This window comes from Pinus tabuliformis, chromosome 2_1 (genome assembly GCF_031772625.1).
Source record: "Pinus tabuliformis cultivar Carrire ecotype Pingquan chromosome 2_1, CPIR1, whole genome shotgun sequence".
Taxonomy (NCBI): domain Eukaryota; kingdom Viridiplantae; phylum Streptophyta; class Pinopsida; order Pinales; family Pinaceae; genus Pinus; species Pinus tabuliformis.
The window spans coordinates 813,459,282-813,483,716 of record NC_142299.1 but is presented as its reverse complement, the minus strand read 5'-3'; the positions used below and the strand labels follow the sequence as shown (position 1 = coordinate 813,483,716).

General features: G+C 33.9%; 2 protein-coding genes across 3 annotated transcripts; both read right to left on the bottom strand.

The window, feature by feature from the left end:
* Positions 1-10,056: 10,056 nt before the first annotated feature.
* LOC149203092 (protein TIFY 10a-like) lies at positions 10,057-12,014 on the bottom strand. 2 transcript variants are annotated; one of them, XM_089400108.1, is made up of 5 exons: positions 11,761-12,014; positions 11,317-11,603; positions 11,026-11,182; positions 10,850-10,907; positions 10,057-10,684 (listed from the first exon to the last, which is right to left on the bottom strand). In XM_089400108.1, exons 1-5 carry the CDS (start codon positions 11,891-11,893, stop codon positions 10,579-10,581), a joined length of 741 nt encoding a protein of 246 aa, XP_089256234.1. In that variant the 5' UTR covers positions 11,894-12,014; the 3' UTR covers positions 10,057-10,578. The 2 variants fall into 2 exon arrangements, with proteins under 2 accessions (XP_089256234.1, XP_089256235.1); XM_089400109.1 differs by having other exon boundaries at positions 11,317-11,600; positions 11,761-12,013.
* A 3,898-nt stretch (positions 12,015-15,912) lies between these two features.
* LOC149203091 (E3 ubiquitin-protein ligase RGLG5-like) lies at positions 15,913-20,712 on the bottom strand. The gene is made up of 7 exons (XM_089401761.1): positions 20,593-20,712; positions 19,873-20,201; positions 19,209-19,293; positions 18,798-18,938; positions 18,548-18,661; positions 18,253-18,376; positions 15,913-16,000 (listed from the first exon to the last, which is right to left on the bottom strand). The coding sequence occupies exons 2-7, from the start codon at positions 20,077-20,079 to the stop codon at positions 15,913-15,915; spliced, it is 759 nt and encodes a 252-aa protein (XP_089257887.1). The 5' UTR covers positions 20,080-20,201; positions 20,593-20,712.
* Positions 20,713-24,435: the final 3,723 nt, after the last annotated feature.

Here is a 24,435-nt window from a genome sequence, read left to right as displayed (position 1 = left end):
TCTTACAAGTTTTGTAGTACAAACATAATGTTAATTCAGATTCTTTAATATTGTTCTACAGGCAGAAACAGGAAAGTAAATCTGAAATAGGAGCTAAGCATCAACTATGCACACCGATCACAATACAGGAGTTGAAAGGCCTGAAAATGGGAACAATCTTTCACGGTCAGATTCTTGTAATATACAAAACACTGGTCGATCAAGTCCACGGAATTCAATTGTTACGTGCTGACCTAGTGGATAGAAAAGGGAATATGACAATCACACTGAATGTGCCACATAACCTGATTGCTGCTATTGAAGCCAAACTTGTAGTCGGCCAGGCAATTTGTATCACAGATTTCAAGGTCTCTCCCAAGACAGTTTATGACCATGGAGACTGTCCGTGCATACTTGTTTTACATGAGAAGAGCATCTTGGAAGCAATCCCACCTATCTGTACGGAATACAGATTTGTACCAACGACGACTATTAACCAGCTCACCAGCACGACAGCTGCATTCGCAACCGGCACAATAGCCGGCCTTGTAACAGCTGCGAAAGAAATAGCCGGTCAATATGTGCTAACTATCAAGGACGACCCATCTCAAAAAGACAAAGCTACGGTATATACAAATTCAATCATTTATTCTTTTTAACATTTAAATCATCTATACTTTTTAACATTTACTTAAAAGCAATTACATTTAACACTAGTACATTTTGCAACGCAGGTTCATCTTTTCAGTACATTTCAAGCAATTTTCAAATCCATACAACAACAAATTTCGAAACAAGAAGTACCAATGATGCTGTTTCGAAATCTTGTCCGAGGCAAAGAACATGGATCATTACGCACTTGCAAATCCAACTTCATTACAGTTGTCACTTCGAACAGAGTACTTGTAGACCTCAGTAAACTACCCGCGTCAACAACAAAGGTTCTTTCATAGTGCACAAAATATATATTATAAATCTTTATTTGCTGTTCTCCTAAATTATGCTCGTTCATTTAACGTCCTCTTAGCATTTTTATTACAATATCTAACGCTAGACCTGTACTGAAACATGGACCAGGTTAAAGGAATGTTGACGATAGCAAACATACATGCAGAACCCTTTGTTACAATCTGCAACAATTGCTCTCTGCCCGCCGATACATTTGGAACAGTTTTCATGGATCAACTTAATTGTTCCACATGCAGAAAGTTAACCACATATCGACGCAGTTTACAATTGAATTGCATTATCCAAACAGAGGCAAATGTTCAGTACAAGTGCATTCTAAAAGACAGTTTGCTGCTCGAACTTTGTCCATCCTTAACAGGACTGACGTATGAAAAATATCTAGAAGACGTTGCTGATGTTACATACAGTTTACGAGATTTCCACGTACACAGCAGCTTTCTGTTGGATAGTTCGGATGTCATTGTCCGTACAGATTGACATATTTTATCCTCTGTAGGATTTGACTTTTTCAGTTTTCATGGTGTATTTCTCTCGAATCAGAAGCACACGCTAGGAGTGCCTCATCTCCTAGATGGCTTCATAGACACAGTTGATGTATATAGTCACTATAGTCACTTTCAGATGCACATTTAAGGGTTACAACTAATGTTCTTGTTCCTGTAATAATTAGGCTGTCTTGTAAAGATGTTTTACTGGCAGCAACTTTGTTTGCACTATCAAAACACAAAGGAGGTGAATGGTAGCAATCCCTTTATTGTTGCATTGTTGAGATATCATGTTGTGAGGGTCATGGTAAAGTACCCTTGTTACACTTGCATGTGTTCATTTTGATTCTTGTGGCTGAAACCATAAGGGATATGTAAACAAACCATTTGCTTGAATGACTTAGTAGTTAATTAATTGATTCGACAAAAAAGCAGGAGAAGCAAGACGATATGAACCAATGGCCCTTTTCATAGCTTAGATAGCCACATTACCTTTTCGAAAGTGTTTTAATGCAACATCAAAGCTCTCTTACAGCTGAAAAACACTTATATCTTGTCCGTGTTACTGGTAGCCTGGTTCTATGAATCCAAGGTAATGAAGCTAACTAAGCTTAACCTATGTAATCAACTAAGCTTATGTACTTTATATCTATACCTATTACAGTAAGTGTGTTTAGTCATTTACACCTATTTAAGGCACAGATCTACCTTTATATGCACCACTTTCACAGGCAACAGTTTGGGCACACACTTGATTTTACCTCTTTGGGCTTATGTTTTATACCACAAGTTGAGGCCCATGTTAATGAAAATGTTGAGTCTGATCTTTCAACAGGTTGGTAAAACTTCTGCTTGCCTATAATAATGGTTAAACAATTTAATGGCATGTCTCCTTCAACCCCCGCTTAGATAGAAAGAATTTAAGTGGTTTTCAAGCAGTTGTTACAACAGGCAGCAAAGCTTAAACAAGCAGTATCTTCATAAGTCTTAAATGACACTATTTACTGGCTTCTTTCAAACTACAATTTCCTCATTGGAAAAAAAATAAAACAGATATAGCATAACTCCTCAATCTTCCTTCAAAACACTGTCCCAGTTACAAAAGTTGTTTCTTATATGCGAGAATGAGACAAGAGTAACTCATTAAAAGTTAAAAACTTTCTCCGCAGCATTGAGGCAACTTAAACCTCTTCTCATATTAGATATTATTCATCATCCAAATAGTATTTTGAATGCACAATGAAGTTATGAATATTTACTTGAATCTCATCATAGTACTTAATGGGTGGGCATGATTTCCTTCAACTCAACCAATGTGCAAGTCATAAAGAGTGCGTTTGAATGCTACTTGTGTGCCTCTCATGCACTTTACTTTCCATCAATTACCAACTCACTGTCTTCTGTAGGGTTCCGGTCCAACTATTGCTGTGAGTATTATAGCTTTTCCGCCAAAGAAGAAAGTCTGTCATTCCTATAAAGTTCAACCCTCCATCTCACTGAAAGTGGTCCAATTTTAATTAGAACTTGTATTCTAGACACTAATAATTTAGTTCGAACTTCTTTCCTTTATCTTTTTATTTCTGCTAATTTTGAAATATTGGTTTTAGTTTCTTTTTTGGTGTGAAAATTGGAATTTGCTAGGGCTTATTATCAATTATATTTTGTGTCTTTTCTAACCTTTCCACTTTGTGTCAGCAATTAAACAAGAAAATTATGAGCCGACATTGCGTTTAGGCTTATGTTTCTGAATTTTCTTACGCATGTTGCATGATAGAGAGGTCAACTGCTGGAACTTGTTTTTGCATTATTATATGTTGTGTATAATAAGTTCTTTAAGCGACTGCTGCTTGTATTCTCAGGATATCAAGTATTTCCTTCAACTCAACCAATGTGCAAGTCATAAAGACTGCCTTTGAATGCTACTTGTGTCCCTGTCATGCACACAACTTTCCATCAATTACCAACTCACTGTCTTCTGTAGGGTTCCGGCCCAACCATTGCTGTGAGTCTTATAGCTTTTTGGAAAAAGAAGAAAGTCTGCCATTCCTATAAAGTTTAACCCTCCATCTCACTGAAACTGATCCAATTTGAATTAGAACAACTTTCCATCAATTACCAACTCACTGTCTTCTGTAGGGTTCCGGCCCAACCATTGTTGTGAGTCTTATAGCTTTTTGGAAAAAGAAGAAAGTCTGCCATTCCTATAAAGTTTAACCCTCCATCTCACTGAAACTGATCCAATTTGAATTAGAACTTGTATTCTAGACAGTAATAATTTTGTTCAACCTTCTTTCCTTCATGTTTTCACTCCTGCTAATTTTGAAATATTGGTTTTAGTTGCTTTTTTGGTGTCAAAATTGAAATTAGCCAAGCCACTACACTATATGTAGGTACAGAGCCCAGTAGTGTAGCTGCATCAAGCTAAGAATCTACAAATGTAATTGATATTTGTCTAATGTCTGACAGAAGCGATCGATCCATAATGACTTCTACCATCTTCTAGCTGATTGTTGTTCTTCCACTTTGTGGGTATCTTGTGGCAGATTGTTGTTGTTGCACTTTTTGGGTAAGTAGGGAGTGAAGCCCTCTACCACTGCTGTTTGAATTTCTGCAAATATAATTCATATTTTTCTAATGTCTCACAGAAAAAAACGACCAGTAATGACTTCTACCATCTTCTGCCAGATTGTTGTTCTTGAACTTTGTGGGTATCTTCTGCTATATTGTTGTTTTTGCACTTTGTGGGTAAGTGGGGATTGAAGCCCTCTACAACTGCTGTTTGAATTTCTGCAATGTAATTCATATTTTTCTAATGTCTCACAGAAACGAAATGAACGACCGTAATGACTTCTACCATCTTCTGGCAGGTTGTTGTTCTTGCACTTTGTGGGTATCTTATGCCAGATTGTTGTTCTTGCACTTTGTGGGTAAGTGGGGAGTGAAGGCCTCTACAACTGTTGTTTAAATTTTTGCACACGGTTCTCAATTTGTAATGGCCACAACATTCAGGTACTCCTGCTAATTTTGAAATATTGGTTTTAGTTGCTTTTTTGGTGTCAAAATTGAAATTAGCCAAGCCACTACACTATATGCAGGTACAGAGCCCAGTAGTGTAGCTGCATCAAGCTAAGAGTCAACAGGATAACCTGCTGGTAATTGGCAGTGAAACACTGTACAACTGTTGTTTGAATATCTGCAAATGTAATTGATATTTGTCCGTTGTCTCACAGAAGCGATCGATCCGTAATGACTTCTACCATCTTCTGGCTGATTGTTGTTCTTCCACTTTGTGGGTATCTTGTGGCAGATTGTTGTTGTTGCACTTTTTGGGTAAGTAGGGAGTGAAGCCCTCTACAACTGCTGTTTGAATTTCTGCAAATGTAATTCATATTTTTCTAATGTCTCACAGAAAAAAACGACCAGTAATGACTTCTACCATCTTCTGCCAGATTGTTGTTCTTGAACTTTGTGGGTATCTTCTGCTAGATTGTTGTTCTTGCACTTTGTGGGTAAGTGGGGATTGAAGCCCTCTACAACTGTTGTTTAAATTTTTGCACACGGTTCTCAATTTGTAATGGCCACAACATTCAGGTACTCCTGCTAATTTTGAAATATTGGTTTTAGTTGCTTTTTTGGTGTCAAAATTGAAATTAGCCAAGCCACTACACTATATGCAGGTACAGAGCCCAGTAGTGTAGCTGCATCAAGCTAAGAATCAACAGGATAACCTGCTGGTAATTGGGAGTGAAACACTGTACAACTGCTGTTTGAATATCTGCAAATGTAATTGATATTTGTCTAATGTCTCACAGAAGCGATCGATCCGTAATGACTTCTACCATCTTCTGGCTGATTGTTGTTCTTCCACTTTGTGGGTATCTTGTGGCAGATTGTTGTTGTTGCACTTTTTGGGTAAGTAGGGAGTGAAGCCCTCTACAACTGCTGTTTGAATTTCTGCAAATGTAATTCATATTTTTCTAATGTCTCACAGAAAAAAACGACCAGTAATGAATTCTACCATCTTCTGCCAGATTGTTGTTCTTGAACTTTGTGGGTATCTTCTACTATATTGTTGTTTTTGCACTTTGTGGGTAAGTGGGGATTGAAGCCCTCTACAACTGCTGTTTGAATTTCTGCAATGTAATTCATATTTTTCTAATGTCTCACAGAAACGAAATGAACGACCGTAATGACTTCTACCATCTTCTGGCAGGTTGTTGTTCTTGCACTTTGTGGGTATCTTATGCCAGATTGTTGTTCTTGCACTTTGTGGGTAAGTGGGGAGTGAAGGCCTCTACAACTGCTGTTTAAATTTTTTCACACGGTTCAGGTTGTTGTTCTTGCACTTTGTTGGTATCTTATGCCAGATTGTTGTTCTTGCACTTTGTGGGTAAGTGGGGAGTGAAGGCCTCTACAACTGCTGTTTAAATTTTTGCACACGGTTCTCAATTTGTAATGGCCACAACATTCAGGTACTCATGCTTTTATATATAGATATAAATCAATTTTTATATTGCTAAAAGAGTTAGTCACAATAGATATAAATCGATTTTTATATTGCTAAAATAATTACTCACACTAGTTGTACCATCTTCTGGCAGATTTTTTGCTTGCACTTCGTTCTCTAACCTTTCCACTTTGTGTCAGCAATTATACAAGAAAATCATGACCCAACATTGCGTTTAGGCTTATGTTTCTGAGTCTAAAAGATACCCGTGAGCAGCCCATAGCTTCTTCGGTAAAAGCAGGTTGTTATGGGAATAGGTTTAATATCTACCCGTGGGCAGTAGGTAAAATAGCAGATGGTGAAACTTTGGTAAGTCGTGAACATGTTTATTCGATAACTGAGTCCATTTGGGAAGTAAATAGGCTTGACCTTGTGTATACAAGCCAATGTGATAGCACATGTTAGTGCTCTTACTGACGCTTATGTGAAGCACATATCAATCTGTCTCTTAGCTTGCCACTGCTCAGAGAGCAGTTGCAAAAATACATGGGGCAGCTATGATTGTAGCTGCAAAGGTGACCTTCTGTATATTAGAAACCATGCTACCTGCATAAGTAAGTAGTTCAGTCATCTGCATTAGAGTCTTATACATGGAGGCACAATAAAATAGAATATATCTAGTATTACGTAGTGTGCTTTATAAGAAAGGGCTTTAGTTACACCTGTTGGCTTAACATGTCTTTCATACACTCATTACTTGTCCTCTTTAGCCAATTGTTTATTAGAATAGCTTGGACCCAATCTACCACCAAGATTTCATTTGAGATCTGCCCCTGATGTCAGATACATCACCTAATTTCGCATTTACTTCTGCCGTCACATACATCATTTCATATGCCATTTGCCCCCATGTCAGATAGATCACTTAATTGCACCGATTGCTCACTTAACGTAAGCTTTTCGTTTTATGCCGATCATTAAATACTGGCCTGCTCCAATAAATGCTCCTCATATTGGATTATATCCCCTCCAATCTGATCTTCAAGTATTTCAGCTCCATTCCAAATCAATCCGTATATGTACTTACTTCTGCACGTGTCAGGAATCTACCCCGCATTCAACTCTCGCGATCTAGCACGCCTTTCCTTATTTGGTTGTACAGTAAAATATTATCAAAAACCCAGTTCCATTCACACTTAAAACCAGCTTGCAAACACGTTGAACTCTTTTATAAATTGGCAAAAGCAATGCCTAATTTCTCGCTTACAAAACAAAACCACCTTCTGCACCTAGATATTGACATACATCTCCCCGCTTCACATAACATGGAATCCATTAGCATAAGCCAACTTACTCAACTCGCGGCATTGTTTCTCTTAGCACTTGTTCTCATGGCTCTTCTGATTATTGACATCGTAAAAGTCGAAACACAAAGAAAAAAGAAACCAAGAAAACAATAACATCTCGAACGAAGAGCATATGAATCTACAACAAGTACTTGGCATGATTATGGAGTATATTTGAGTTACAGCTCACATATTTGTGGAGAGATAGTCAAAATTCTGAATCTCAGGCCTATTTTTGCATTATTTTACGCGTTGTCTTAATTCCCCGCTTCCTTCTCTGTTACAGGTCTACGACGGATGCTTCAAATATGCATTTGGATCTGCCATGGTGGTGCAACTCGCATTTTTTATGCTTCTATCGTCTCTGCTGGGATGCCGGTCTAATGTCCTAATTGTTAGCATTCATGCTTGTCTTGTATTCTTCACATGTTACAATCTGTCATAAGAAATGCTTATTTTCAAGGTCAAATGTAAGCTTCAAGGCAGTTTTCATGTTACTGGTGTCTCGTTGTCTTAATTCCCCGCTTCCTTCTCTGTTACAGGTCTACGACGGATGCTTCAAATATGCATTTGGATCTGCCATGGTGGTGCAACTCGCATTTTTTATGCTTCTATCGTCTCTGCTGGGATGTCGGTCTAATGTCCTAATTGTTAGCATTCGTGCTTGTCTTGTATTCTTCACATGTTACAGTCTGTCATAAGAAATGCTTGTTTTCAAGGTCAAATGTAAGCTTCAAGGCAACTTTCATGTTACTGGTGTCTTGAATTGATGATATGCTAGCATTAAGCATCGATTACGCTTTATGTAAACACAAATTCTTTGCCCCAATATAGTCATCGGTTGTCTGGTGTACCATTTATGCCTACCTACCTGAAGCATGGACTACAGGGGTACTTCTTAAATTTTCCATGGTCTCGTGCATTCCTTTCATCAGTTTGATCATGCAATAATGGGCATTTGGAGAAGTTACAAGGTAGCTATTACTCCATTTTGGCTTTCATGCAATATTAAACAAATGTCAGAAATGAGGTTTTCAAATGTCATTAACTACCAGGCATCACACTCTTATAGTGTTAAGATTAGACTAAATTTGCTTCAAGCTCGACAGCTGGCTGGCTTCCATTCTTCTATTCCTGCTTAAGTGTGCATTGACTGTGGATTTCAAATTCATTCTTGTGCAGTCTATCCTTTTAGTCTATGGTTTATACTTTACTGTATATATGTATGGCAACCAAGAAACAGAATGGCACTGAACTCTGAGAATGAGAGGCAACACAAACATTTCATCATGCATCCGAGAATCTGAACAGAGTACATTGTTCAGTCTGCCCATCAAACAAACAAACTCACGAAGAGCTTGAGCTTGAGGAGATAGAAGCCTTGGAAGTATGCCAACACACCTTGGCTTAGTTAGTCTCATCAAATCATCAAACCATAGAACCATCTTAGGATTAGTCCCTGCTTACCGCATCACACTCTTACGGTGTTAAGATTAGACTAAATTTGCTTCAAGCTCGACAGCTGGCTGGCTTCCATTCTTCTATTCCTGCTTAAGTGTGCATTGACTGTGGATTTCAAATTCATTCTTGTGCAGTCTATCCTTTTAGTCTATGGTTTATACTTTACTGTATATATGTATGGCAACCCAGAAACAGAATGGCACTGAACTCTGAGAATGAGAGGCAACACAAACATTTCATCATGCATCCGAGAATCTGAACAGAGTACATTGTTCAGTCTGCCCATCAAACAAACAAACTCACGAAGAGCTTGAGCTTGAGGAGACAGAAGCCTTGGAAGTATGCCAACACACCTTGGCTTAGTTAGTCTCATCAAATCATCAAACCATAGAACCATCTTAGGATTAGTCCCTGCTTACCAGACTTCATGAGAACCTGAACCTTGAGCTTGAAGATTACATTAGCTTTGGAAGTATGCCCACACATTCTGACATACTTAGTCTGGTTAGGATTCAGACCATTATTTCTAGTTGAGCCACAGAAGCCTTGGAAGTATGCCAACACACCTTGGCTTAGTTAGTCTCATCAAATCATCAAACAATAGAACCATCTTAGGATTAGTCCTTGCTTACCAGACTTCATGAGAACCTGAACCTCGAGCTTGAAGATTACATTAGCTTTGGAAGTATGCCCACACATTCTAACATACTTAGTCTGGTTAGGGTTCAGACCATTATTTCTAGTTGAGCCATCTAGTTTAGACATATTATCTCGAAGAAAAGCAACCTCATCTGAAGAAGCCATAGCTCCCACCCACCCTCATTAGACATAGTCACAGTGCCAACAGCACCAACTCCAGCAGACGTTTAAGGCATGTGATGCAACTTCTATTGGCTGTGGTGCATTTGGAAAAGACCTAAAGTTCAACTTGATGCAAGGACTTGCTGCCTGGCAGCTTCCCTTGTTTGATAATAGGATTTATTAACCTATTTAAATTTAGGATTTATTAACCTATTTAAATTTTAGCGTGAATCGCCAACCCATAAAAGAATGAACACGCAATATGTCTATTTTATAATTTATTTGGCAATCAGTTAAATGGCCTCGCATTGGATATGATAGTGACGGTAATAACGTGAGGCATTTCTTTACAGACATGTAATGTGTAAATTATAAGCTGGTAATTGTTATGAATTTTATGTTATTAACTTTAAAATTAATTATTAAATATTCTTACATAGATTGTTAGATTGTTATTCGTTTGCCAGTAACACACACCATTCGAAGGGTTATCAAATTATATCACATTGCCTTTGAAACATACGTAACATCAATGTGTGCACCCTATGATTCCAAGAACATATGGGTTTAACATTTTTTTTTTAAATCAACAAAATTGTGAAATAATATATTTTCTTTTGGTGATGTAGCGTGAAGTGGATCCTGATGATAAAAGTAGTCGCTGAATCCACTGTCGACCGACTTGAAATAACTTTAGTAAATATTTTAACTTTAGAAAGATTTAAACGTATTACAATATAAAATATAATACATCTCTAGTGGCGGTGCAGGATAGGATTTGAATTAATATTTGCTGCATGCCTGCTGTGGTGCAATGAAGAAATTGCTTTGTAATTTCATGCCACTTGCAACGAAGCTACCGTGATGTTGCAACTTGCGCTTTCCTCTACCGCCCATGCCCGGTGAGCTTCACCTGTCACACTCTACTCACGGTCCACAATACGGAACACGCGTTGCCGTCATCGGCCGTACAAAAGTGGTTTCCTTCCCTCGATTAAAAGGGCGAAAATAACAGATCGTTCAAGGGAAAATAATTCCTGCTCGATGCCATTAAAGGTCAATAGCATCCACCCACATTTTTAATTTGCTGTCACCGACAACCCAACGACAGAATGATCTGGTCATCGGAATCCTTCGCTGCTTTCGAAGGCAATGTCGCCGTCTCCACCGTGCTGTAAGGAGCCATGCTGTTCAATCTGAGCTCACGCAAAAAAAAAAACCACTGCTTCAATACAAATTTGCGTATTCAATCATCTCAATTTAAACTAAAAATAATCGATAAACGATCTATTCGTTTCATTTCCTATTGAATCATCTAAATACACAGAGGGGAAATTGTAGATGAGTTAGTGTTTGATTACCTCTCCTTGCGCTTTTGGAGGAAGCGTTGCAGAGATAATTTCTTCACTATTTCCATGCCTGCACGCGGAACAAGAAACCATGTTAAAACAATTTATACCCAAGAAAACCTTCATTTACCCTTTCACATTTTATCCAACCCCTATTAAAAATAACATATGTGCGATATGCGTCTTACCTGCTGCCACTTTTTGAGGTTGATTTTCATTGACAGCGTTCAATGCAGATTTGGAAGGCTGCTGTCCCGATATCTCTTCAATTTTGCCGCTGGTAATCTTAGAGGTTCTTTTGTTGCTCGAGCTATTGGAGCTGACAAGCTTCATAATGTCTTCAACCTGCCAAGAAAATGGCAAAGTACTCAGTCGGAAATAAAGTAAAAGGCAGAAAGATGACAGAATCATGTCGTTTTATTAAAATTTACACAAATTTTCTTGATGTATTATATGAGTTGCTCGGATCAAAATAAGACCTTGTCAGCAGGAATATCGTAAACATTCACCACTCCGTTATAAAAAATAGTGAATTGAGATGTGGATAGTTTCTCTGGCACTTCTGCTACAACGCAGTTCAGATTAGTGAGGCCGATTTCCGAAGGCAAGCTTATATTTGATTCTGTAACTCTTGGGTTTGAACCGAAACCGGTGGCTAATGGAAACAATTCCATAATTTCAACCTTCTTGCCCTCTGACTGTTCGTTGGATGAAAGCAACTTTAGCATCATCTGCGGTTTTATCCGCGACAGATGTTGCATGACTACTGTTCCATTCATGAAAAATAGATACAATATATCAGCAAAAACATTCCTTCAAAACACAAATGGAAGACAAATTTATTGAGAGAAGGCATATTGCACTGATCAATCCGAAAACATAGCAGCAAGAAAGATTGAGGGTGTTTGCAAAAGAAAGCATACATCTCGTCCTGGCTTGGTGTTTTTCAGGACCGAATTCCATACTATATTTACCGTCCTTCATTACTCTTCCGTTTGCTTCAGGGGCGTTCTGAACGTGTAGATCCTCGAAAGCCACAGATGCACCTGGCGACATAGCTTGCTAACTCAAATATTGTTCCGATAAATCACCAAAGTTCCACTGCAATCTACCCTTTTCCCGAAACTATACTCCTTCGGGAGATCTATCAAAGTGCCGATTAAATATAGACAATAAGAATTCAGGGGCACGATAAAGCCTGATAAACAGCATGTGGAAGTATTATTGCTTTAATGAATGGAAATGGATCGCAACTTCAGCCCGGTGTCCCTTTAGGCTAACCACGTGAATCACGTGCTCTGTTTTCCGTCAGACCAAAAGAGAGAGACTTTGTAACGTGTCATTATCGCGTTATGCATATTCCCCAAAGTTTCCACGGGTTTGACGTCATGAATCCTTTTGGTTCATTTCCAGCACGGGGAAAACATGGAATGAATTGTGGGTTGCTTATTGGTACGTTAGATCTGATTTGATATATCTTAGAGCGTTAGAAGTTGGAGTCCGAAGGAAGGATTTTACTAAATTGGAATTTGAAATCCAAAATGTTTAATTAAAAAAAAAAGGGATAATTAAATATTATGAAAAATGGTCTGAAAATATTTTTTAAATGTACGTGTCGTAAATAATATGCATTTTATAATAATGTTTTAAATGTTGTATGGCATATATTTTTGGATTCGCAGGTAGATTTTTATTGTATTTAATGTACTATTAAGAAGTTTATATTGTTTACCATTATTTATGATGTGTATATTCCATTTAGATGAAGTTGAGTTATTTTATATTTTTAGTTTTTTTTACTAAATCATTTATTACCAAATTTTTTTGGTAAGATTATAATTTTTTTATTATTTAAAAGTTATAATTTTTTTTATTATTTAAATTATATTTCTAATTATATAAATAAATTTAATATTTAACAAAATATTTTAAACACTTAAATTACAATAAATATATATATGCCAAATTTAACCAATTTCAACACACCAACCTTAACACATAACTTTAAACTTTGACATTAGAATCATTACCATCGGACACTACATACATGTCACCATGTGGATTAAGAAAAACAAGGGCTTGAGTGTTTAATGACTAGGTCTTGCTCTCATAAGAAGTGTAGGAAGAAACGCAAACAAAAACTGGTCTTCTGCCTCCCGTCACTTCATTTTCTCTCCATGTATGTTCTTTACTAGGTTTGTTTGGTTTTAACATCCATATCACACTTTTATATATATATATATATATATATATATATATATATAACGGATTATTAGTATATATATGGATTATTAGATTGATAAATTGAAATATAAATGAAGAGAAAGAATGAATTTTATTTTATTAAAATACATAATATTAAATTTAAATTTAAAATATATATCTATATATATAATATTTTCTATAAAACAATTTTCACTCAAAGTGCAAAAAAAAATCATAATAAAATCCAAGCAACTTAAACATAATATAAACAAAATCAAATCTTTTTCTATTTTTATGATACAAATCCTAAATTATTTAAAAGGAATAAAACAAAGATATTATATTCTACTTAATAGACTTAATGAAAGAAAAGAAAGGCACTGATATACTAATGCTAATTCAATATTGTTTTCAGTAATTCTGATCTCCTTAATATTCCCAACACAAACGGGGCAAGTGGAGACAAAGTTACAAATTAAACCATTCTTGGAATGATAAGAGTGATGGCATCCTAAATCACTTTTTCGTAAGTTTCGTATCCACATGAATGCAAGTTATAACCCTTAATCACTTGTGATGGAGACTTTCTTGTGTTCTTAAGGCTTCTTGCAAGGTTTTCCATGAATAATATGTCTGAATTTTACAATTTTTCTCGAATAAGATAGTTTGAGCTAGAATAATAGTAGTTCAATAGTAAATTTAGACAAATTTGTTCGGCAGATGCCTACAATGATATATGAAATTCACAATTTGTTTTCAAGGTGGAGTAGCTCCAAAAATAACAAGGCTATTTTTTTACTAAGATAGAGCAACTTGATCGAATAACCTATCTCTTTAAATTGAAACTATTTTTTTAGTTTTTTAATAGCAATTATTGTTAAATAAAAAAATTATTCAGATTTTTTCAAAAATTCAACATCATATTAAATTTTTAAATAAATACTTGAAAAAATAAAAATAAATTATATTTATTTTTTAGAATAGTTATAAACTCCTAATATATTTAAACAAATCATCATATCCATCTACAAACTATAAGAACTATATATTATATTATTTAAAGTATTCAAAGCCATATTGAATACTTGAATAAATGTTTAAATGAGTGAAGAAAGAAATGTGGTGTCTTTTTTGAGTTTTTTTTCTCTTTCCTTTTCTTTAAATACATCCTTTCTTATTTGTATATATTTTTTTTGATATTATGTTTATGTAATACATCCTTTCTTATTCGTATATTTTTTTTGATATTATGTTTATGTTTTTATGTTATTAGATGTATTAATTTTGGAATATATTTTATAAAATTTTAATTTAATTATTGATAATTATTAAATATTTGGTAGAGATTTGATCTTTATGAAATATTTAAAAATATTTTTTTAAGTAATATTTGTAAATTAAAGATTGAGATTAATTTTCAAAGTAATTATATTTTTTTGTTATTTTAATATCAATTGATTAATTGAAAGAATTGCCATATGAAATGAGTTATAATTTTTGGGCATATGGTGTTGATAAACTATGGTATTATAACAAAATTTATTTACACATTAAAAAACCCCATGGTAAAATAGATGGTACTAAATCTGCATGGTTAGAAAGTGTTTGTTGGAAGGAGAAATTTCCATGTGAGCATAGAAGTGCATATTTATGAAAGAAACTACATGTTCAATGGACGAATAGTCTTGTCTAGAGAGTGAAGGTGCATCATGTGATTTAATTTTTATAGCACAAAGTTGTATGATTTTTTTTATTTTGTTAGGTAATGTGAGTTTTGAGATGACTAGCATATTTAATAGGTGATTTGAGTAGTTTTGACCTAGGGTCATCTAAGTTGTCATGTCATCAAAATTGTCACACCAACCCTTAGCATGGATAGATTTTTACCTCTCAAAATTTCGAACTAGTAACCTTTTCACAACAAAATACCTTAACAAAACACCCTACACATCTAAGTCGTCATGTCTTGAAAATCATCTAGGGATCCCTGAATTATACCAACCCTTAACATAGCGATCCCTAACTTATACCAACCCTTAACATAGTCAAAAAATTCCATATGAAATTTCAAACTAATAACTTTTTTATCATATAATATGTTAGCAAAATACATTATCACCCTGTAAAGTTAAAATCTTATAATCCTTTTATAAATAAATATATATAAATATATATATAAATATAAACCAACTCTTTAATATTTATAACTTTAAACTAATTCACACGTTTATTACAAATGAATACCCACTCGGACTCCCTTTTATGTTTAATTTAACAATCATTTATATAGCCTCCCATTGAACATGGACATAAACACCATTAAAATTAGCATACACAAGTATCAAAGTATACTATATTTTGTCGAACCAATATTAATGCCTATATTATATCACTTGAAAAAAAATAATTTAAAAACTAATAATTTAATTTAATATAAATAAAATATTAAGTTTCATGTTATAAATTAATAATTAATTTATTGCTGTTTACACCCTATTAATTTATTGCTGTTTACAGGGTGTAGAATTTATGGTAATGGGTGGGCTGTACTAAATCACTCTGTAAAGTAAAGGTTACCCATTTAAAATTCCATAAGAAGAAATAGTTATATTAAGCATTAATGTGGTGTAAATTAATATTATCATTAAATAATTTTAATGGGTTAAATGCCTGGTAATAATTTCTCAGACCAAAAATTAAACCAGACCCAAAAAAATTAATGCTTCTGGCTTTATAATATAAAATTAAGTACAATAAAAATAATAATAGATCTATTTATTTGCATATGTATCTATGCAGTGGTAAAGAGGGAATGCTGCCGCATTATCAAATTGCCCTGCACTTTAATGCTCACTTGCAATGAAGATACCTTACTCTTGCAAGTTGCACATGTCACCTGTCACGGTATAATCCTTGGCAGCTTTCCAAGGCAATGTCACTGCCTCCACCGTGGTGTAACTACAATTAAACAAATTGAAATACTTTCAATGATTCATATTAAATATCTATAATATTTTTAAATAATATTCAAAATTATTAATTATATATTTATTACAAATAAAATGTCATATTAAAACATCAAACAGTAAACCTTCGCTTGGCTAAGAAGTTGTTTTTTTCGGAAATAGGTTAACTGCCCAAGACCCAAAGACATCTGGCAGGAGTGAAACCCTACTCCCTTATGAACCATCAGGTTATTCCAAGTGGCATGGTTTTCATTGATAACAGTGATGCGTTGACCGACATCCCTACTCCCTTACGGACCACCAACAGGTTATTACAGGTGGCATGGTTTTCCTTGATAACAGTGATGCGTTGACGGACATTTCGCTGATAGCAGCCAGAGATAGTTGTCCTCACTGTTGGTTTGACAACTAAGTTTGATAAGTTTTTCCACCAACAAAAAACAAACAAATAAACACTAAACTAAATTGAGAAATTATAAAAAAATAAACATACTATTTTTATTGTTATAAGAAGAGCTTCGGTATAAATCACATATAGAAAGACCTTTGTTGAACCAACCAGTGTGGTTCATCGTCAAGACTATTTTTATATTCCGTTCAATAATATATCTTAATATAATTAAACAATATTTTATAATAATAAATTAAAAAAATATATTTTGAAATTTATGTAAATATATTACTTATATAATTTAAATATTTATAATATAATTAAAAAAATTTAAATTAATCATTTTCATTTTGAAATTTATATAAATAAATTATATATAATTTAAATATTTAAAATTTATTTGTATTATGCAGTAATAATATTTAAACAAAACACAAATAACTTAAAATGGTAAATATATAAAACAAAATAAACTAATAATAATTTTTTTATATAGTTAAAAAATAGCAATTAATTTTACCAATATTAAATTTTTTTTACACTATAATGAATATAAAAAAAATGGTTCAACATCATTCCAAATAAGGTAAGGGAATCCAGTATTATTTAAAAATAATTTAAGTTATTCATTATTTAGTTTAAAGATTCATATAAGATATGAAAACAATTTTTTAATGAGTGAAATCAAAAGCATTTTTATCTCAAAATTTTCAGTTTTTTTAATTTTTCATCTTATTTACTATACAGAAATAAGTAATTAAATAATTTTTTATTTTCTAAAACATTTGTTGAAGTCCAATATTAAATCATTTCTTATTTTGTGTAAATAAGTGGATCAAAGTTTATTTCTGTTTTCTTTTTTAAAAAGTTATGAAACATATGGAAGGAGACGATCAATCACATCTTTAACAAGAGAGCCACTACCGTGGCGGTAGTCCCTGCTGGGGTCTGCCACAACCACAATGCAAACTCTTAGAATAAGCAAGACATAGAATAATCAAGACATGTAGAAAAGAAGCCTAGAACCAGCAGTTTCAGAACAAGCAAGCCATTGTTTCACCTTTCTTAACTGTTTGTCGTTGGTGTCATTTGTCGATTGTATAAGCAGAAGAAAAATCGTACTTTAAGGCTTAAGCTTGTCATGACATTACTATTATACAATAAATATTATGTTCATCAGGCGCATTGCCAAACTTATGGTTTAAACATTATATGATTTATGCTTACTCGCTTTCTCTCATATGATTTGCATATTTAACCCACGAAATAGAGATGGAACCAAATGTTTTTTTAAAAAGTGTAACCATCCGCAGGTCCGTTGGATTTGAAGATTCTACTTTTTGTCATGATAAAAAAAAACAACAAACTGTGCAGCATCAAGGAAGGTTATGATCATGATTCATGATTAAGGAAAACCACACTTAATGCACAAACAACATGAACAACCATGCTCAATATATATATTATAAATAGTGCAGAAATCTTGTACCGAAGAGGAATTGAAGATTGCTAGTTTGTATAGATCCAACCAATGATGAAAATGTAAAACTTTACACAACAACAAAGGCCATAATGACAATTCACAAAAGTTTATGTTTAGAACCAAAAAAATACTAATGACCATAAAAAAAAATTGTGCCTAAGAGGACTTGAAGACTCTCATTAAGATTCAAAATAAGGATCAAAACTTTGCTCACTGTACAGATGCAACAACAATGCCTGTAAAACAATAATAACACCCATTGCTCTCAAGGTATGTGGTATAAATAAATCAAGAAATGCTAAAATTTTTGACTAAACAGACAACAGACAAGGCAGTCCCTTCATCAAAACTAACAATTCATTTTAATAACCAATCCATATAGAGAAGATTTGCAACCTGTCCATCTACAATTATCAAGAGAACATGGTACTGCCCACCACTCTGTTCCACAATACGGATTGCTGCTTCAATAATTGGGGTAAAAGATGTTGGCCCTAAATAAGAAAAGAACATACAAGAAATGTATAAGAAAACACAGGACATACGCAACATATACACATATCAAGTAAACCAGTCAGACACTCTTTCCTAGCTTAAGGCTTATAATGCTAAAGGTAATTAATCTTCATATCTTCAGGTGGAATGTCAAAGTTTCATTAACCAACCAGGCAGTTGAAGATGTGGGACTATCTCCCTGTAGCGTCTCAACGCTTCTTCAAATCCATTGCATAACCTATCATCTGGATATAAACTAAACACACTTTGATCATGTGTCAAAGCTGTGAAAGAAACAACACGTTATTAGCAATAACCATATTGCTGCATATGTTATGAATTCATGTTAACCAACATAAGAAAAATAAATTGAGCCAAATTCAAACAAGATTTTCAGTCGAAATAGAGATCAAAACTTGCCATCCCCAAAACCAAAACAAGGGATCAAGTTGTCTTCGTCAAATACAGATAAGGTCCTCCCAATTATCGAAATCGCTTGTTCATAAGGGTTTGGAGTGTCTCCAATGTGGTGCAAGCTTCGGCGATTAAAAGACCTTGCACCTAAAATCCATAATAAAATGTTGAAGTGGTGACTTTAATTTGATTTGGATTGAAAAGTAAAAAGCCTGCAGAATTATCAACTTAAACTAAAAAACTGATTGAAGTTGTATTCAATATATATGAGCTGCCTACAGAAACACACTAACAGTTCTTGAGCAAATAAACATAGCGGGCCACATTTAGATAGAGGCAGATTGGCTATTTTAAAATTTTAACTTGCATGAAAATTATGACATTAAAAACTTCAGGATCATGGATAATAGAACTTACCTGTCCACTCATTGCTCTTAGTGAAGTCAATCCCTACAATCAAATTGGAAGATTCGAGGCCAGCTTGTGCAAGAGCTGCAGTCACCTACAAAAAAGATAAAAATAGAAACAAATCAGAGAATTCTCCCCATAGCGCTTATAACCATAACTTATCAAGCCAATTCACACTGAAATACATGCGATAATACAAGCTAATTACTCAAATATCATAATCAGGTACATTGAAACCCATGCAAAGCCAGTTCTTTAGAGCATTACAATCTAACTAAACCTTTGACCAAAATTGTTGCGTTGTTTGTTGACCTAAATAAATTACTTAATTGTCTTGAATTAATACTACTGAATATGATCTCAACAATGAGCATTATTTTTCAATTCAAATTAAGTATTCCACTGGATTTAAATGTTTACTAAGCTTTAAGAAATATGAAAACCGGTGAAACGAATAAGTTATATAATCTAAGGCACATATCTGATTAATAATAAGAAAAAACCATATGACTTCAAATCCATCACAAAGAAATGACAACAACCCATCCTGAAAATGCATAGTAAACCCTTAATTTTTAACATGTATGGCATCCAAAAACCAAAGTGCAAAGTAGTAAACACTTAATTTTTAACAACATATATGGTATGCAAAAACCGAGGAGAGTAAGAATACCTCATCAAGTGAATTGTAATTGTCAGCGATTCGGGAGTATCTCCTTTGCAACTTCTGTTTAGTCGCTGGTTGTGCTGGTTGTGCATAAGTTTCTGAGGGAACTGCTGGTGAAGGACCATAGGATGAAGAATCCCATGATGGTGAAGGGCCATACGAAGAAGAACTGTAACGCCTCGGGCGAATACTTTTTGAATGTCTGCCTCCCATTGCCTAGATTTTGAGTTTTTGCAAGGTTTCGCAGGTATGGCACATAATATTCTCCACAAACTCTAATGAATTGAAGATAAACTTGCCTCAGAAAACATAAACAGAATCCCAGGAAATTGGATCTGAAAAATGGCAACATTATAAAAGGATTACCAACATAATAAATTAGAATATTGACATTAAAATTGCAACATAAAGAAAACGGTTCCTGGAGAAACAGTTTTTAGACATGTTCATTAACCAAATTAAATACAACTTATTTGAAACTTTTTGATCTTGTGAAGAAAAAATATCTTTAAGACTTGCCAAGCTAAACATTGTAGCTTTTAAACATATATATATATATATAATAAGAAGTGGATCAAGCTTCGGAAGTAAAGGACAAAAGTTTGCTGCAAAACCCGGCCTTGCTACTAAAAACAAATTGATAACAGAAAATCCCACCATTTCTCGCCGATCTCATACCAATGAAAAAGAAACAAAATTAGAAAAACAAAATGCAGTGATATATACCAGGTTGTAAGTACAACTCAGCACATTTACAGATAACATGCAAATCCCATTAACACTCGATGCAAGAGGCCTCGTGCGTTCAGGATGATGTTTTGTAACAAATCCTTGGATTTCCGATATTTAAAAATACACAGAAGGCAAATCCGCTCAAAACAGAAGCACAGAACCCTGCTCAAGATTGAAAATTCCACCGAGGCAACTTCTGAGAGCCTACCTTCTAGAATATTACGCTCTGAAGGCAGCGGAAGAGAACTTTCTCCATCCAAACCCTTCCACTGATATACAAAGTAAGCGGAGTTGCAGTGAAGCTCCTGTTATGATTCCCGGTTCAATGCCTTAGAAAGTCTCTTTCAAAATCGAGAATCCACGCTATAATGCAATTTACATCAGATATACACTTCACAAAGGGCTAAGACAGCAGGAGCTTGGAAACAACATAAAATAATCCCTCGCCGAAAATGTTTACCATCTTGAAAAATTCAGGAAAATTACAATGAACTTCAAATTTGACGGCATGGAGGGCATGGAAGACCCACAAACAACATTTTTTTTCGCAAACTTTACAATTTTATCATATGTATATAATTTCATTCAGACTTTAAAAACAGAAAACAAGAAAGTCTGATCAGCACTATTTTGAATAAGACCAGTTCGGAAAAGTTTAAAAGCTCACAAAAGAATGACTCCTCGCTCTAACACAGTAAATTTTTCGCAATTCCTTTAAATATCAACGGTTCCTTTCCTTGCGATGTAAACTGGAACTTTCCTCTACAACTAAAATAACAAGATAATATAGCGAGTTTTTTGCGTGTAAAACTAAGTTTCCTCAATCTGAAGCCGAAGAGTTGATTTATTCAACCAAATTTACCTAAAGCCGGCACATATGAAGCTTCCTAAAGCCAAGTGCGCTCACGGAACAGATCGAAACAACCAGGAAAGTGGTTGGGACCAAGATAGTCGCAGAAGCGGGAATTCTTCCAAGTTACAGTTAAATATTGCGGTCGTTTACTTAATTTCTCGGGCAGATCCTGGAAATGGAGATGAGGGAAAGTGGGAAGGAAGGAAACTCATTTCGAGCATGAAGTTTTGATTGAAGACGGTGGAAACTAGAGATAAGCAATGGAAATTGTGTCGATCAATTTGGCTTACAGAATCACCTTTCCTTCAGAAATTAGGAAGGTACCTTAATGTGGTAGCGAGCTACTTGAGAGGTGGTAGACGGTGGCAGACAGTGGTAGCCAGCTGCGTGAGAGGTGGCAGCTATATAATAAACTTTGCATGCACCTAAGTTTCATGTTTGTCACCATAATTTTCCAGACTTTGGATAAAATACAAATTGGAAATGGTATATAAAATGACATGGTATATAAAATGACAGAACTTTGGTTAAAATAGTATTGCCACAATTTTCTTGCATCGGGCCACGTGAAGCCTGCAATAAGAGGTACAATGCGCTTTCAGAGTTAAAACTTTAGATAAAATTTAAGTGAACAAAATTGCTACGATTAAACTTTGGTTAAAACAAAAGAAAACATAAAAAAAAACGGTCAATGGATGGATTAATAGGCGATCAAACGTTCGATCGAACGCTATAGTCCGGGCAGGGACTAATAACTAATCATGAGAAAAGGATGGAATATGGGAAAAACATTGTAGATTGTTTGAAATAGTACTACACCACCCTTGGTCATTATTAGATAGTGTAGTTGGAGGTTTTAATGCCATAATTTTATATAATATCTAATTGTTTCCATCTCTTTCTATCGATCATTTTCCTCTGATAAACCCATGTTCTAGCCCTCTAGCCTCTTGGAGCCCATCTCCCCTTGGATTCCTTAAACTTAATTTTAACGGACAATTTAAAGGAAATGTAGGTTTTGTTGGTCTTGGATAAACCTCTTGGAGCCCATCTCGCCTTGGATTCCTTAAACTTAATTTTAAGTGAGAATTTAAAGGAAATGTTGGTTTTGTTGGTCTTGGAGGAATCTTCTGTGACAATCATGGGAAACAAGTTTTTCTGTCTGTAGATTTTATGGGACATTCAAGTAAAAAAAAAAAAAAAATCAAATTTGTAGCTCTAGAGACTTGCCTTATTATTGCATTAATGCAAGGCTTCTCTAGCTGATTATGGAGGGTGATTCTCTATTGGTCATCTTAAGAATAAAGAAATTGATCAATCAAATTTCTCCAAAAAAAAAAAAAAAATTCCACAACTTTAGATTGGAAAAATATATCACCCATATTAACCATCTAGTACATATGATTCCAATCATTTTTTCTCTCACATCAGGAGAATAAAAAATAAGGTAGCGAACCTTCTAGCCAAATTGGAATGCAATAACATTCACCTTCAAGCTGGAACAATCACTTATGGAAGGACTAGAGACCTGAATTTATTGAAAGTATAAAAAAAGATGAAGAAACCCTATTGGAGGTGGAAGAACATGAAGGACTAGCAAGAATTGAGGAGGAACTATGCAACAAACCAAACCTTGTAACTTCAATTAATCCATCCATTCCTGACACTACTGTTATTTTCATGTCCTCTTGACGGTTTTAGTGAAATTATTATTTTTCTACTTCACTTGGAATTTACAACTATAATGGCATAATGAAGTTGTGGTCAATAGATTTTTTATATGTATGTGGTTAGTATATGGATGTATATGTATGTGGTTAGTATATGGATGTATAGGATAAAAGGCATTAGATTTTGTCATTGGTGTCCTCTTGATGGTTTTAGTTAAATTTTTATTTTTCTACTTCACTTGGAATTTACCAATATAATGGGATAATGAAGTTGTGGTCAATATATTTTTTATATGTATGTGGTTAGTATATGGATGTATAGGATAAAAGACATTAGCTTTTGTCATTGGTCTGGTTTCAATATGTAGAACACGTTAAAGTGATGTTGATATTATATAATTTGGTATTAGTTTAGTACAAAAACAAATATTTTCTAGAAAAATATTAGATGTTTTTAAGTTTGCCCCCTAAATTTGATGATACAAATTTTGGCCAAATCACTAATTTTAATTTTAAACCAAGCCTTTCCGTAGAAATCACATAAAGCTTAAATAGAGCAGACCATGGCAAAGGCTTAAATAGAGAGCAATGTAGAGACATAATTTCAAGTAATGACTATATTTGGAGAATAATATTTAAAAAATAATATTAATTTATTAATATATTAAAATCAAATATTATTAAGTAACGACTATATTAAACAGCTAGTTTTTGAAAAAAATATTTAAATAATGATATTATTTCGTTATTTATTAAAAATATTAATAGGTAAGGGCTATATTAAACGGCTAGTTTTTGAAAAATAATTTAAATTAATTTATTAAGACCAAATATTACTAGTTTTTGAAAAATAATATTTAAATAATGATATTAGTTTATTAATTTATTAAAAATATTAATATGTAACAGCTAGTTTTAAAAATAATATTTAAATTGTGATAATAATTTATTAATTTATTTAAAAACAAATATTAATAAGTAACGGCTATATAAACAACGAGTTTTTGACAAATAATATTAAAACTAATTAAAAAAAAAGTCAAACTTTAAAGGAGGGGAGTAAAAAATTATAAAAACGAGTGAAGATGCTAATCGAGACAAGATCATTTGATTAATAAAATAATTAATGGAAATAAGATAAAATAAATTAAAAATAATTAATGGAAAAATAAATAAAATAAAACAAAAACATACATAAGTCAAAAGATATAAAGATATATATATATATATATATATATATATATATATATATAGATTATTCTGTAATGACCCCAAAAGATGTAAATGTGAATTTTACTATGGTAAAAGACAATA

Excerpts from the sequence above, each read along its gene's own strand:
- LOC149203092 (XM_089400108.1), bottom strand. The coding sequence starts at position 11,893 with ATGTCGCCAGGTGCATCTGTGGCTTTCGAGGATCTACACGTTCAGAAC. Across the intron at positions 11,604-11,760 it reads ACACCAAGCCAGGACGAGAT|TAGTCATGCAACATCTGTCG; the intron begins GTATGCTTTCTT and ends TGAATGGAACAG. Across the intron at positions 11,183-11,316 it reads ACGATATTCCTGCTGACAAG|GTTGAAGACATTATGAAGCT; the intron begins GTCTTATTTTGA and ends TTTTCTTGGCAG.
- LOC149203091 (XM_089401761.1), bottom strand. The coding sequence starts at position 20,079 with ATGGGAGGCAGACATTCAAAAAGTATTCGCCCGAGGCGTTACAGTTCT. Across the intron at positions 18,939-19,208 it reads TAAGAGCAATGAGTGGACAG|GTGCAAGGTCTTTTAATCGC; the intron begins GTAAGTTCTATT and ends TATGGATTTTAG. Across the intron at positions 18,377-18,547 it reads CCCACATCTTCAACTGCCTG|GGCCAACATCTTTTACCCCA; the intron begins GTTGGTTAATGA and ends TTTCTTATTTAG.